Source organism: Aulonocara stuartgranti, assembly GCF_965226115.1.
Source record: "Aulonocara stuartgranti genome assembly, chromosome: 3".
NCBI classification, from domain to species: domain Eukaryota; kingdom Metazoa; phylum Chordata; class Actinopteri; order Cichliformes; family Cichlidae; genus Aulonocara; species Aulonocara stuartgranti.
Genome location: NC_138941.1, coordinates 45,057,884 through 45,070,647, shown reverse-complemented (window position 1 = coordinate 45,070,647; position 12,764 = coordinate 45,057,884). Strand labels below are relative to the sequence as shown.

The window sequence follows — 12,764 nt, the reverse complement described above, 5'->3', positions numbered from 1 at the left end:
TGAAGCGACAGAAAGAGAAGAAAATATTAATAGTGACACATGCAGAAATCCCCAGAATAAAGAATGACTAAAATAAATGCGATCAGCGTGGGAATGCAGCGACATGAGCAGCGCATGTAAAGTGGCAGAGTGCAGAAAAAAAAGAAACGTGTGATAAACAGAGTAAACTTACGCTTATTGAGATGACAGTCACACAGCTGTAGAGGGAGACTGGCTCTGAGGAGGAAGAAACAGTCGCATTTTTACATTCGGCGCTTAAGTGTGCGTACACACCAAAAATGTGCGTGCACCCGTGCGCAAGCGGCAAATCCTCCTTCTGTTGTCGAATATGTGCATATCGCTGTCTGCGTGTTTGCCCTATCTGTTTGGGCTGCGTGTGTCCGTCTGTCTGTCAATCTGTTCCCAGCGCTGTCTGTTTGCTAATCTGTCATATTCTGTTTGCTAGATAAGGAGATTGTGAGAATGTGTGTGTGTTTGTGTGTGTGCACACTGAGCAAATTCATTTAAACTCTACCATGGCGATGGCAGGCAGGTATTGCTGTTTGCTTACAGCCAGATTCATGCAGTGTTTTCACTTTACAAACATACAGAAATGCTTTGACTGGTTTAAAGGATGCCTTTTTAACACAGATCAGCTCAGTGTGAATGAATGACTTTCTTCACCATATCACCACTATGTTACATACAAATGATTCAAAGTACATAGTGCTGTGCAAAAGTCTTGAACCATGAAATAAGTGCGATGATTTACTGAAACGTGTAATCGTGCATGGAAATGCAGCATGTAAGGGTTTATGGAATCTAATGAGCTTGAAAGCCAAAATTTGGTACGACCACCTTTAGTCTTTAGCACAGTCTGAGCACTCTTAGGCAGCTTTCTTGTCGTTTCTTTAGGAATAGTTTCAGGAATAGTTCTGCAGACATTCAAAGGTTTTATTCAGATGTTGGCTGTGTTTCGTTTCATTCTCGGTCAGTCTTTAATCCCACACTGCTTCTGTAATGTTGAGGTCTGGGCTCTGTCATGGCTGGTAGAAAAATACACAGTGATGCACTATCGAGGTATTGGAAGTGTGTTTGGGATCACTGTCATGCTGAAAAGTGAAGCTGTTGCCAGTCAGATGTTGTTCAGATGACATTGCATGGCAGATCAAAATCTGATGGAATTATAAACACAGGAAAGTACCATCTATTTTGTCACCACTCGCTGGAATGTGGCCTCAAGCCACGATCGAGCGTCCCCCTCATACATTTACACAAGAACTGGACTGGAAATCAGTCCAGTTCTTGTGTAATTTGACATTTCTGTGAGGCTTCATTGAGCCCATCTCTCAGGTGCTGTGTCAGGTCTTTAGTGCACATGACTCTCAAATAACTTTACTATTCATCTATTATAGATAGTTTATAGGTCTTTTTGTCTTTCATCCTCGACTTGTCCAGTTACTTCAAATTTCTAAGCACATGCTGCACAAAAACAAGCTGAGATATGTCAGGGTTTCAGCTAATAGCTCTGTGGGAATCACCTTGTTGGTGCAAAGATTCTATATCCCTGGCATTTTTCATAGATTCGACTAAAGAAATTGGAATTTTTGTTTGTAACAGGCCACCAGTAAAAGGTCCCAAAAGATTTAAAATTGGCTCATTGCTTATTTATCTGTTATGTGTAGACACAAAACTGATTAGGTGCCTTTTTTTTTTTTTAAACGCTCGAATAAGTTATAGGTCAGTGTCCGGCTTCAAGATCACTTTAAAAGTTACAAGATAAGCGAGAAAATGGGAAGTAAAGTAAAGAGATGAAAGGTGGCTTAAGATTGTTGCAAAATCAATGTTTGTAGACTAATGTTTTAAAGCACTTAGAAAACATAAAAAAAAAACAAAAGCAGGTGTCACAAGCAAAGAGTAGTTTAGTGACCTGTCAATCACAAGAAGCCATACTCTGGTTTATCATCTTATAATCTAGAACTAATTTAGATAGTGAACATCATGGTTTATTAAATAAGACGGGAAACTAGCCATTCAGGCCACAAACCCATCAGAATAATGTTGACATAAGGTCATAAAACAAATGACAAGATGGGTCATTTTCTCATGTTCTTCCACAGTCAGAGTTATTTCAGCTACCAGGAGTCGTCCATGCTTACCATTAGAAAGAAGGCAAATCTGCTGGCTATGTTCATCTTTTAAATACAGTCTCTTCTTCTATAGTGTCCTTTAAACACACCTCTTTGCTCTTCGCTAAATAATTTATAAAAATGCTTAGAAATAAAAATGTTTGCTCTGGAGTAATTTGTATGTCTTCAGCCGGCAGTAGCCCACAGATTAAAGGAAATAAGGCAAAGAGAAACAGAACTCTGTGGGCGTTCATGGCTAACATCTTGATACTAATGACAAAGTCATGTTTGTAGGAGTTTAGAAGGGTTGCCTACAACCATATTTAGCTCTGCAAACTAAAGCCTGGGCTTTTAAAAAGGGACTTTTTCAGCAAAGCTCCCCTTCCTAAAAGGCTCTAGAAAACCTAAGAAGATCAAAAAAGACGCTTTCGTTTCCAGCGAGCAGAAAAGCACATTTCTCACTTCAAGTCTATATTAAAACACTGGTGTAGTGTTGAGTAATTACAGGATATAAAAATAGCTTTTATTCACCTCGGCGATCACATGTTATCTTTTGGGCTTGTTACACGTGTATACTTTTTTTAGCCCACCTGTGAGCAGCTTGTTGATCCAGAGCTTCTCCTGGGGTCCCTCCCAGACGCTGGAGATCCCCCCTCCTTCTGACTCCCGACAGAAGAAGTGTCTGAACAGCTACTGTGGACTGAAGGGGACAGGCAGAGAGAGTGGGGCTGTGTGACAGAGGTCTGTGCCAGACACAGTTAAAACAATCACATTTTGCCGGTGGAGGCACAAATAATAACGCCTTCCTGCGTTTTGAGTAAAATGCACATGCATGGAACAGCTGCGTTTTTAACCTTGTGCACGTTCGCGGTTTAACGGCGCTCGTGTTATAACACTTTCCTGAAAGGAAAAAAGAGATGGAGCGCACGAACGCCAGAAACAAAGAGAGAGGAGTCAGAGTGAGATGGCATTTTTCCCATCCTGTTCAATGAATTTCTAACGCTGTGTTCTGTCCCACAGGACAATTCATGCATTGAAATTCTGAACTGCTGCACTCAATGAGACACCTGGTGAGCAGTATGTGCATTACACTGGGCCATGAATGAGAAATCACTTTGGCTCTGAGACAACAACGGCTGATGGAGGCTGAATGATGGCCCTGGAATCTAAAGGACTGTACTTTAGATTAGGTACTGTGATTTTATTTATTTTTTATTGTTTTATGGAACTATGTGCCTACACCCTTTTTGAAAAATGCAGTTTGACATGTGATACAATTACTAGTATCAGATTGCGTTGTTCATTCAGCAGCATGCTGTGAACCTGTTACTAACCACCCCATATGTATCCATTGTCTCTAAGGCTTTGTCCTCCATGCACTCGGGAGTCTCTAAATTTCTCTTACTGCTTAAACACTGAACAGCTTTTTTAAAGACCGATTAAAATCCACTGGAGTTCTTCCTCTGCTTGTGTTCTACCTCTCCGGCAAGTTTTCTGAAATTAAACCAGGTAACTTTTACACAGTCTTGCAGACCAATAAACACTCAATGTGGAGAGAGTTCATATTGGCCCTACAAGCAGGAAGATGGCACGCTGTCATAAAGGGATGGACATGGACAGCGACAATACTCAGGTGGGCTGTGGAGTATTAATGATGCTCAGTTGGTACCAAGAGGCTCAAAGTGTGGCGACAAATCATGCTCCACAGCGTTGAACCGTTGACATGCTTTCATGTTGTTTAAGCCAAACTCTGACCCTACCATCTGAATACAGAAACGGAGACTCGGACAGCAGGCAACATTTTTATAGTCTTCTGTTGTACAGACAGGAGTGGCACCTGGTGTGGTCTTCTACTGTTGTAGCCCATCTGCTTCAAGGTTTGATGTGTTTTGCATTCACAGATGCTCTTCTGCCTCTATTGTAATGAGTGTTTGTTTGTTTTTTGAGTTACTGCTGCCTTCCTATCAGCTCAAAGGAGTCTGGCCATTCTTCTCTGACCTTTGACATCAACAAAGAACTTTCACCCAGAGAACTGCTGCTCAATGTATATTCTCTCTTTTTTGGACCATTTTCTGTGAACCCTAGAGATGACTGTGTGGGAAAATCAGCAGTTTCTAAAACACTCAGAGCAGCCTGTGCGGCACCAACAACCATGCTATGTTCACAGTCACCTTTCTTTCTCATTCTCATGCTCATTTTGACCTTCAGCAGGTTGTCTTGACCACGTCTACTCGCCTAAATTGAGCTGCTACCATCTGATCAGCCGATTAGATATTTATGTGTAACTAAACAGTGTAGTACTTAATGAAATGTTCAGTGAGTATATATGATAATATCACAGTATTGCTGAAAACTGGATGTATTATTGTAGTGCTGATTAATTCGCAGGTAGTTTTAACTTGTTCTCAAAGTGGGATAGGATTACAAGGGGGCTCCTTTGGAAATAGTTCTTCCCTGTAAAGGATCCCTTCAATTAACAAAACAATATGCAGTTGTAGAAAAAGTACAATGACAAAATGTTTTTTATTAAATTCTTTACTTTTTAACACTCTAAGTGGAACTTTTACCTGAAGGAAAAACTGAATCTGGGACTTATATTATTATTTATAACTTGTTGTTTTGTTACTAGGCCTCAGCCGCACAATGACTTGAAATCCAGATCATTAAAGGATAATGTTGGAATTTTGCCCAGCTCAGTTAGTGATCAGGACAAATTGGCTACATGAACCTAGCCTAGCAGTTTCAATAACGCACCCATGCGAGCGCCAGGCTGCACATTTTGTTTATGGAAGTGAGACAGTTTGTGTCACTGCTTTGAAAACAGTTTAAGGCAGATACACAGTAGCGAGGGCTGTGATGGGATTTGATCATGGCACAAGTAAAACGTGTTTCCACAGTTGAGCTTTTTGACTGCGCCGTATATTCTCCGCAGGCATGTCACAGCTCTTCAAAATTTCTCAGTGTGAGACAAATATCAAAAATTCATAGAGAAGCCCAGGGGTGCACGATTGGAAAGAAAAAAGAAAAAAAGAAAAAGAAAGAAAGAAAATAAGAACAAAATAAAATGTGTACCATATTATTACCTTGTCACATGGGGAGATACACCCAGGACCCGTTTTCTTTCCTATCTGTAATCTCAGGGCCACATCACTTGCAGCTCGGAGAGCAAATTCGAACAATCCAGTAATCCAATCTGGTCACATAAAACTGGGCGAATTCCCGAGGACACAGGTTGTACTGAAAAATGGTTTCAGCTTCCTTTATCTGCGAGCCGAGATGTGGAACAGCGCGCCTCAAACTAAGGAGTGCACCTAACTCAAACATAACGTCCTCCGCCAGATCACATGCTCACTTTTTAACGCTCGAGATAAGCTTAGTTTCCACAACAACGATTTAACACAGCCGGGAAATCAAAACATGAGATCATATTACATTATCATTCCCAATTCTACATGCACCTTTTTTTGTTAAGTCCAAGGCGCCTCAACATCTACAGGTTTGTTCCTTTTTAAACTTACTTCTGTCGCTGAGACTGTAGATGGAGTCCAACTCTGAGCCTGGAGTTCCTGTTGCATCCAACAGAAGCCTACTGGAAACTCCCATGCACAGTGACTCCTTCAAACACAACTCTGTGAGAGCAAAGGCACAAAAATAACTTCATGTTTACCTCATATATTGCAAGCTCGTAGAATATTACCAGTTTTATTTTATTATTAGCTCAGAATATTGTGTTTGTTAGAACAATGCCATCTGAACAGAAGGTAACCACGCCTAAAAACGTGCCGAGCAACTTATTCAGCGTGATACTGCAATCTAAGCCGATGGCAGGAAGCAATGCTGAGGCGCAAGGCTTCATGGATAAAGGAAGGTAGAACGCCTTCATTCACGGCCAACACTTCCTTGTTTTTTGGAAAAATCAAAACAACAAACTGGGCCAGAGGGGATATTTTTACATGATTTCTACTTAAACATCCGCCACCAGATAGCTTATACACATAACAAAGGTGATGACTCAGTCTGAAGGACTTTAACCAAGTGTCCAGAAAATGAAAGGAGATTGGAACAGTGTTATAGTCTGCTTATGATCTGACAACTTGGCACAATGTCCTGTTTAAGGATCCAAATCAATACAGGAGACCTAGAGATCAACAGTGCCGTTTGTCTTCAGAGCAGCAAACTATGTTTGAAGTTGGACAAAGATAACCAGAGTAAATGAAAAATGCAAGTTTTAATAATGATTTCGTTGATTAAGGAGAAAAAAGTTATCCAAACCTGTACGGCTATAAGTAAGTGCCCTCTAAACCTAATAACTGGTTGCTCCACCCTTGGTATCAAGAACTGCATTCAAGTCTTGGTGAACTGGCAGCGAGACTTTCACATCACTGTGGAGGAGCTTTGGCACCTCTTCTTTGCAGGATTGTTGTAATACAGATACATTGGAGGACTTTTGAGCATTAACGGGCAGTTTGAGATGCTTTGACATGACCTTAATCACTCCAAAAAAATTACTTGAGCTTAGATGGTCACACGTTCTTGTTCAGGATTTTCTGGTAGAGAGCAGAATTCATGGTTCCATCAGTTACAACAAGTCGTCCTGAAGCAGCAAAGCAGCCCCGACCATCACACTACCACCACCATGTCTGAGTGCTGGTATGATGGGATTTTTAGGAATTGCTGTGTTAGTTTTTTGCAAATGTAACGGGACTCAAGCCTTGAAAAAGTTCAAATTCTGTCTCGTCAGAATATTTTCCCAACAGTTTTGGGAATCATCAAAATGTTTTCTGTGTTCTTCTTGGTCTGCTGTGGTTTTCTCCTTGAACTCTCCCATGGACGCCATTTTCATCCAGTCTCTTTCTTATTGTCGAATCAAGAACTCTGACCTTATCTGAGGCAAGTGAAGCCTGTAGTTCTTTAATGTTCTTCTGGGGTTGTTTGTGACCTCCTGGATGAGTTTTTGATGTGATGTTGGAGTTACTTTGCTATACCATTTGTGAATAATGGCTCATATCGTGGTTCATAGAGTTCCAAAACCTTAAAAATGCTTTGTACCAGTTTCCAGACGGACATAATCAATGACTTTGTTTATCAGCCGTATCTTTTCGATCAGGACATGACGTGTTGCTTTTTGAGACCTTTTAGCCTGCTTCACTTCTATTGAAGTCATTTCTCGATTCATCAGGCCTGGCTGTGGTTTTTGAAACTGAACTCAGCTTTCTAAGAAATGTGATTAAATACAGTTAATTCAAGACTTAACAAAGGAGGGCAATTATTTTTGCACAACAGGGCCAAGATGGATTTTGACAGCTTTTGCCTCCCTTAAGAAATAAAATCATCATTCAAAAAATACATATTACATCTACTCAGCTTATCTTTGTTGATTATTAAAAACTGTTTGATGATCTGAAACGGTGCAAAACAGCAAACAAAAAAAATGAAAATTAGGAAAAAGGAAAATGTTTTCAGTTTTTGTAACAGCACTGTTAAAATATACATTGCTCCTAAGCTGCTGAAGGAATACTGAGCTGTTGCTTATCGAGTTAAAGGTCTTTACCTGTATTGTTGATGGCATGTGTCCACAGCAGATGGGCTATGTCGTGAGTCCAGGCCTCTCGGTCTTCCCTGTCGCGCGCTTGCAGGGTGATGCAGTCTCTGGTCCTCGGGGCCTGTCGGACCCACACCTCGAACTTCACTCCCTCCTCGCCGACGCTCTGAGTCAGACCCATCTCATTCGTCTGCATGGAGAAGTGTTAAAATCACACACAAACTCTATGACAGGAAGTCTGCTTCTGACACAATCCCACTGCTGGAAATGCTTCATGTGGTTTAGGTGAGGGGAAAGGCAGGACACATGACTGGGAATTCACCAGAGATTTGCCTGCTCTATTTTCACACGAGCACATCTGGACGTCACATTGCCTTTGTGCAAGGAATACGAGAGGTAAACGGTTTCATGCCCCATCGGTATGCACTGGTCATCTGTGCTTGCACATCTCTATCAGGTGATGTTGTGATTCAAAAGAAAAATACAGAGTTAAAAAGAGTTTATAGAGGAAAGAGGGGGGGAGATAAAGCAGCGCCCAAAAAAACTTTAGAAACCTCAAATTTAGTTTGCTTTCAACAGAATCTAGACAGAAAGCAGATTTTACAGATAAGACAAAGTGCTGGAGATGGTGTGAAGGAGAAGTGTGTGTGTGTGTGTGTGTGTGAGAGAGCTGTTCACCTTGATGCTGTGTTTGTAACTGTAGGCGGTGCGTCCCGGGCTGGGATTCTTGTGTTTAGTGAAGATTACGACGTGTTGATAAAGGAAAACGTTCCTCACGCCCGCCCGCTTCCTCCGAGTTCCCCCGCTCACCGTCAGCTCACCCTGCCGCACCAGCTCGCCGCGCTCCGTCACAGGGATCTGAAAACACACACAAACACACACACGTTAGGACACACTTATATTGGCCTTAGGCCCAGGACCAACCCTCAGCAAAAGATACCATCTTCATTTCAATCTTAAGAGGAAATTCAGGCCTGAGCTTTAAAATCCTGTCTCTTTGCCAGGTTCCAATCTTGATTGAATTGGTTCATTAATTATCTTGAAAACAGAAATAAAAATAAATAAGCATCATTATATCTGAGAATCCATAAAACGCTAACAAAGCGAAATATTCTCACTTTTACAGATTCAATTTTTTCCCCCACTCGCTCAGAGGAGAAAAACTCTGTTGATTCTGCTCATCTGTAGAACAAAAACTAGGAGTTAGAAATTAAACGGTCGTCGTATTATAAAGTCTCAAATCCTCCCTCCTGCACCTACTCTAATTTTCTGTTTGGAGTTGCGAGACACTTTGACTACAAAGACTGAAAAGCTTTATTCTCTATTCAACTGCGAAGGACAAAGGAGCATTATTATTACAGTGCCTTGCATGGTGACATATTCTTCACATGGATGCTTCGTTCTGCTGGATCTTTGCTCTAATTGGCCAGCTGAATCACATCTTTTGTAATAATAAAAAAAAAAGAAAAAAAAAGTGACTTTTTTGTTCATGTCAATTACAGGGTTGCGACTTTGAGATGCTGTTGGAAGTCAAAGGCACACAGACAGAAATTACATAATTGTCAATGCTAGATATGCAAAAGCACAAAAGAGCAACAAACAAGGCAAATGCAAACGAAACAAAAGCGTGCGGACAATGAATTTAAAAAGGTCTGGAATTTTACAAGCGGCCACTGACATACAGTAGATTCTTATTTTTAAACCTCTAGAAATGAGTGGGTCATGATATAAGTGATGCTTCACACACTTTATGAACACCCACATCTACACCCACCCAAACACACACACAGCTGTACTTAAAATCATTTTTACTTGGAGAGGTGTTGCAGCGCAATTTTGAAGTAGCTCAGCGCAAGTGTTTGTGCTGCTGTAATCTTTCCCCTCGTTCAGAATGGAGAGAGATGAGAGGTGTGTGTGTGTGTGTGTGTGTCAAACATTTGTCACGACTACCACTGAATATTACAGCTGTGTCAGAGTACAGTGGTGTAGGGCGCAGGGATGTTAGTGTTTTTGGACTTTTGATAAGTCTTTCGGTTTTTGTTTATTCCCAGTGGGAGAACACAGTCTTTCCTCCCACTTGCCACGTCCTTGTTGCAGCTCTCAGGACTAGGAAATAAGAAAGATTCAGCTTCATAATTCAGGTTAAACTCAGTCTGGATTGAGATCAGATGATGACAACTGATCTCAGTGGAAAACCACATCAGCTGATAAGCTTCTAGGTTTACTAGACCCCGACTCACAAAGGATTTTTAAGACAGATAATGTTGCCAATATCCGATGACTCAAAAATCTGATATTCTGATACATCGGCTAATATTTTTTTCTTTCATATTTCTAAACTTAAACAGATTTCCCTGACATGTGTTATTTGTAGCTCAATATTTAATATTAAAACTGTTTTTAGTTCTCCAAACTTGTTGCCAACAGGAAACATGCAGAGTGCCCCCTGGTGGACACACTATGAAACATCAGCCCTCAGAAAAAGATTGAGTGTTTTTCCCGTCTCTTTCTTACTTTTTTAAAAATTTGAAATCTTATTTGTCTTTATAATGCCGATACTGATACATTTAAAAATAGCTACCATCGCACTGAAGAAAAACGTCCGACTCTGCTCACATCAGCAGCTTGTTGTGTTTTTGGTGTTTCAAACATGTGCTCCTAACGGGAAAGTTGCACAGTGCCATCTAGTGGACAAACTATGCAAAATCAATACTCCTAAAAGCATGTACCCTCTATATTGGTAAATGGCTAATATAAAAAAAAATGATCAGGCAAAAAAAAAAAAACCCACAAAAAACAATGAGGCGGTTCTGCTCGAATCAGCTACTTGTTCCTTTTTTGGTATTCCCAAAAGATCCAGATCGGCTTCTGGGTGGAGCAGATGGCTGCCCCTCTCTGATCCTGCTTCTGCCAGAGGTTTCTTCCTGAGAAAAAGGAGTTTTTCCTTCTTACTGTTGCCAAGTGCTTGTTCTTTACCTTAGAACATCTTCTGGCAACTGTTATATAAATAAAATTGAATTGAACAGATGGAAAAACTGCAACACAAACACTCATAACACATTTGTAGGCTCTTTCTCCGATTTCTTCTTCACTTTTTAAAATGTCATTTATCAACCATTGCAGACCAATATCAATGTATTAGCAAATAAATATCATCGGCTTGAAGGAAAAAGTGGTCAGGCCCCTAACACTGACAAATCTCATACATAATGCAATGTTTGACTTGCTTTAGCCTGCCTGGAGTTGCAGCTGCCTCTGCAAGCTGCAGCCCACCTCTACCCCAATTCCTCCTCCTCATGCTGTGTTTGACTTCATCAGTGTCATGTCTGTTGTTACTGATGCCCGCTCCGCTCTGTACCAGATATGCTGCTGCTGCTCCCACACCTTATGATCTCTGCATATCCAGATGGAAGATCTCCATTTAGCCAAAGTAATGCTGACGGATTCAGTCATAGTATGCGAGTTTAGATGCTCACACATTCACGCACATTGTCCTGATTCTTTCTATAAATAGACGCCGCAGACTGTAGTTCACAATAAATGGGCTTTTCCTTTTATGAGCAACACCTCTTAACATCTTGTAGTAGTAAGAAAATGCAAATGAGCTTCTATTTATGTGCCTCCATGAATTCTTTAATGTGTTCTTCTTGAAACATGGCTAATGTAAGCCGTGTTTCTAGTGTTTGTGTGGAAAATAAACACCAATACATTTATTTGATTTATTTGGGGGTAAAAGAGAAATAAGTCACTTCCACTGGCCTGACCTCAACAAGATTTTAGTTTCTTTCTCTCTAAGAAAAGAAAGTGGGACTTGACAGTTGCAGAGACATAAACTGGGACAAGCATTCTCACCGGGCATCCGACGATGAGGTCACTGGCCCTGAGGTCCTCGCCGTGCCGCTGGGCGTGTCTCAGGATGGAGAGGGCGGAGTCTGAGGCGGGGTTTATGCCTCCCAGCTCCTCCAGCGCCTCGCAGTACTGCTCCAGCCTCTGAATGGGAGCCTGCAGACAGTGAGGGAAGGCCAGAGGGGAGACGGGGGAGGCTTGGGGAAGTTTTGACTGAAACAGGGGAGGGAAGGACAAATAAAAAGGTAACGTTAGCAAGTCTGCTGGTGTTCCCCCATCATGTTCAGCTGGGCTGTGTTCACTGTATTTTATTACACACTTCACTATAAGTTGTGTTCACCTTAAAACACAGTCAGAAGCTTCGCCCATGGATGTCACATGTCCTACCTTGTGCCCTCTGCCGGGACCCCCACCTCCTCCAACCAGAGCATTTTCGGAACTCATCTAAAGCAACCGATTCCTGTTATGTCCTATATCTTAGAAAGGGCAGCTTCAGACAATGTCCTGACCTAAATGGCCCGAAAGGTGTCTGCGTTTTTTTACTTTGACTTTACTTAGTGGAAAATCAGTGACACTTTTTTGTTTTCTGACACTGAACAAGTTTTCTTTTTTAGAACATGTGAATTTTCCCACCCAAAAATAAGGACAACAACAGTGATTTTTGGTCTTTGTCAAAACAGATGATATAAAGAGACAGTAAAAGAGGCCAGCTCGTGTCTTACACCTCTAATTCTAACAGATACGCCTATAAACCGGAACGTCAATGACACAGCAGCTCATCCGGCTTGTGGCCCATCACACTTCACAAGATTCACCTGAGAAAAAAAATCGTCAAAGGTGACATTGAGCTCAAGCACATTTTCGGCGAAGACCCATTAGGTGATCGTTGTGTCCACTGTGTGATTAAATTGTGAGCGATGCTGCAGGATGAGCGGCGATTCTTGTGAACCGTGGATGTAAGCACACTTTTAGCTCATCGCCCTTCAGCCCAATAAGCTTAATAATATATAAATCACATGCAACTAGTGAAGATTTGCCAGTTCGCTGGTCTAGAGATGGCAATTGATATGATTTTAGTGATCTCTCTATGATTATTAAACATCCAGTTCTTTATTGATTTCCTCATTGATTCCTAATTCTGATTTTTGGTTGAAAAAAAATAAAAGCTTACACAAGTTTTCAGCACCACTGCAACTATTTTATCATCTCCAAGTCTAAACAGCGCATAGAAAAGTATTTGATAACCTTTTCTCTAACAGGCAGCTGAC

At 41.2% G+C, this 12,764-nt stretch overlaps 1 protein-coding gene and 1 long non-coding RNA gene across 4 annotated transcripts in view; one reads left to right on the top strand and one right to left on the bottom strand.

The window, feature by feature from the left end:
* The window catches only part of LOC309703992, a 444,269-nt gene that overhangs the window by 312,549 nt on the left and 118,956 nt on the right, over positions 1-12,764 (top strand). The gene's annotated exons all lie outside the window — the stretch shown is intronic.
* The window catches only part of arhgef40 (Rho guanine nucleotide exchange factor (GEF) 40), a 49,322-nt gene that overhangs the window by 3,650 nt on the left and 32,908 nt on the right, over positions 1-12,764 (bottom strand). For 2 of the 3 annotated variants that reach the window (XM_082528064.1, XM_082528062.1), the window contains exons 21-26: positions 11,503-11,709; positions 8,329-8,508; positions 7,660-7,840; positions 5,627-5,737; positions 2,699-2,808; positions 173-216 (exon numbers count right to left, since the gene is read on the bottom strand). In XM_082528064.1, the coding sequence (XP_082384190.1) occupies positions 190-216; positions 2,699-2,808; positions 5,627-5,737; positions 7,660-7,840; positions 8,329-8,508; positions 11,503-11,709 (816 nt within the window). In that variant the 3' untranslated portion in view covers positions 173-189. Of the gene's footprint in view, positions 1-159; positions 217-2,698; positions 2,809-5,626; positions 5,738-7,659; positions 7,841-8,328; positions 8,509-11,502; positions 11,710-12,764 lie in introns of all 3 variants that reach the window. The other variant, XM_082528063.1, reaches the window with a different exon arrangement.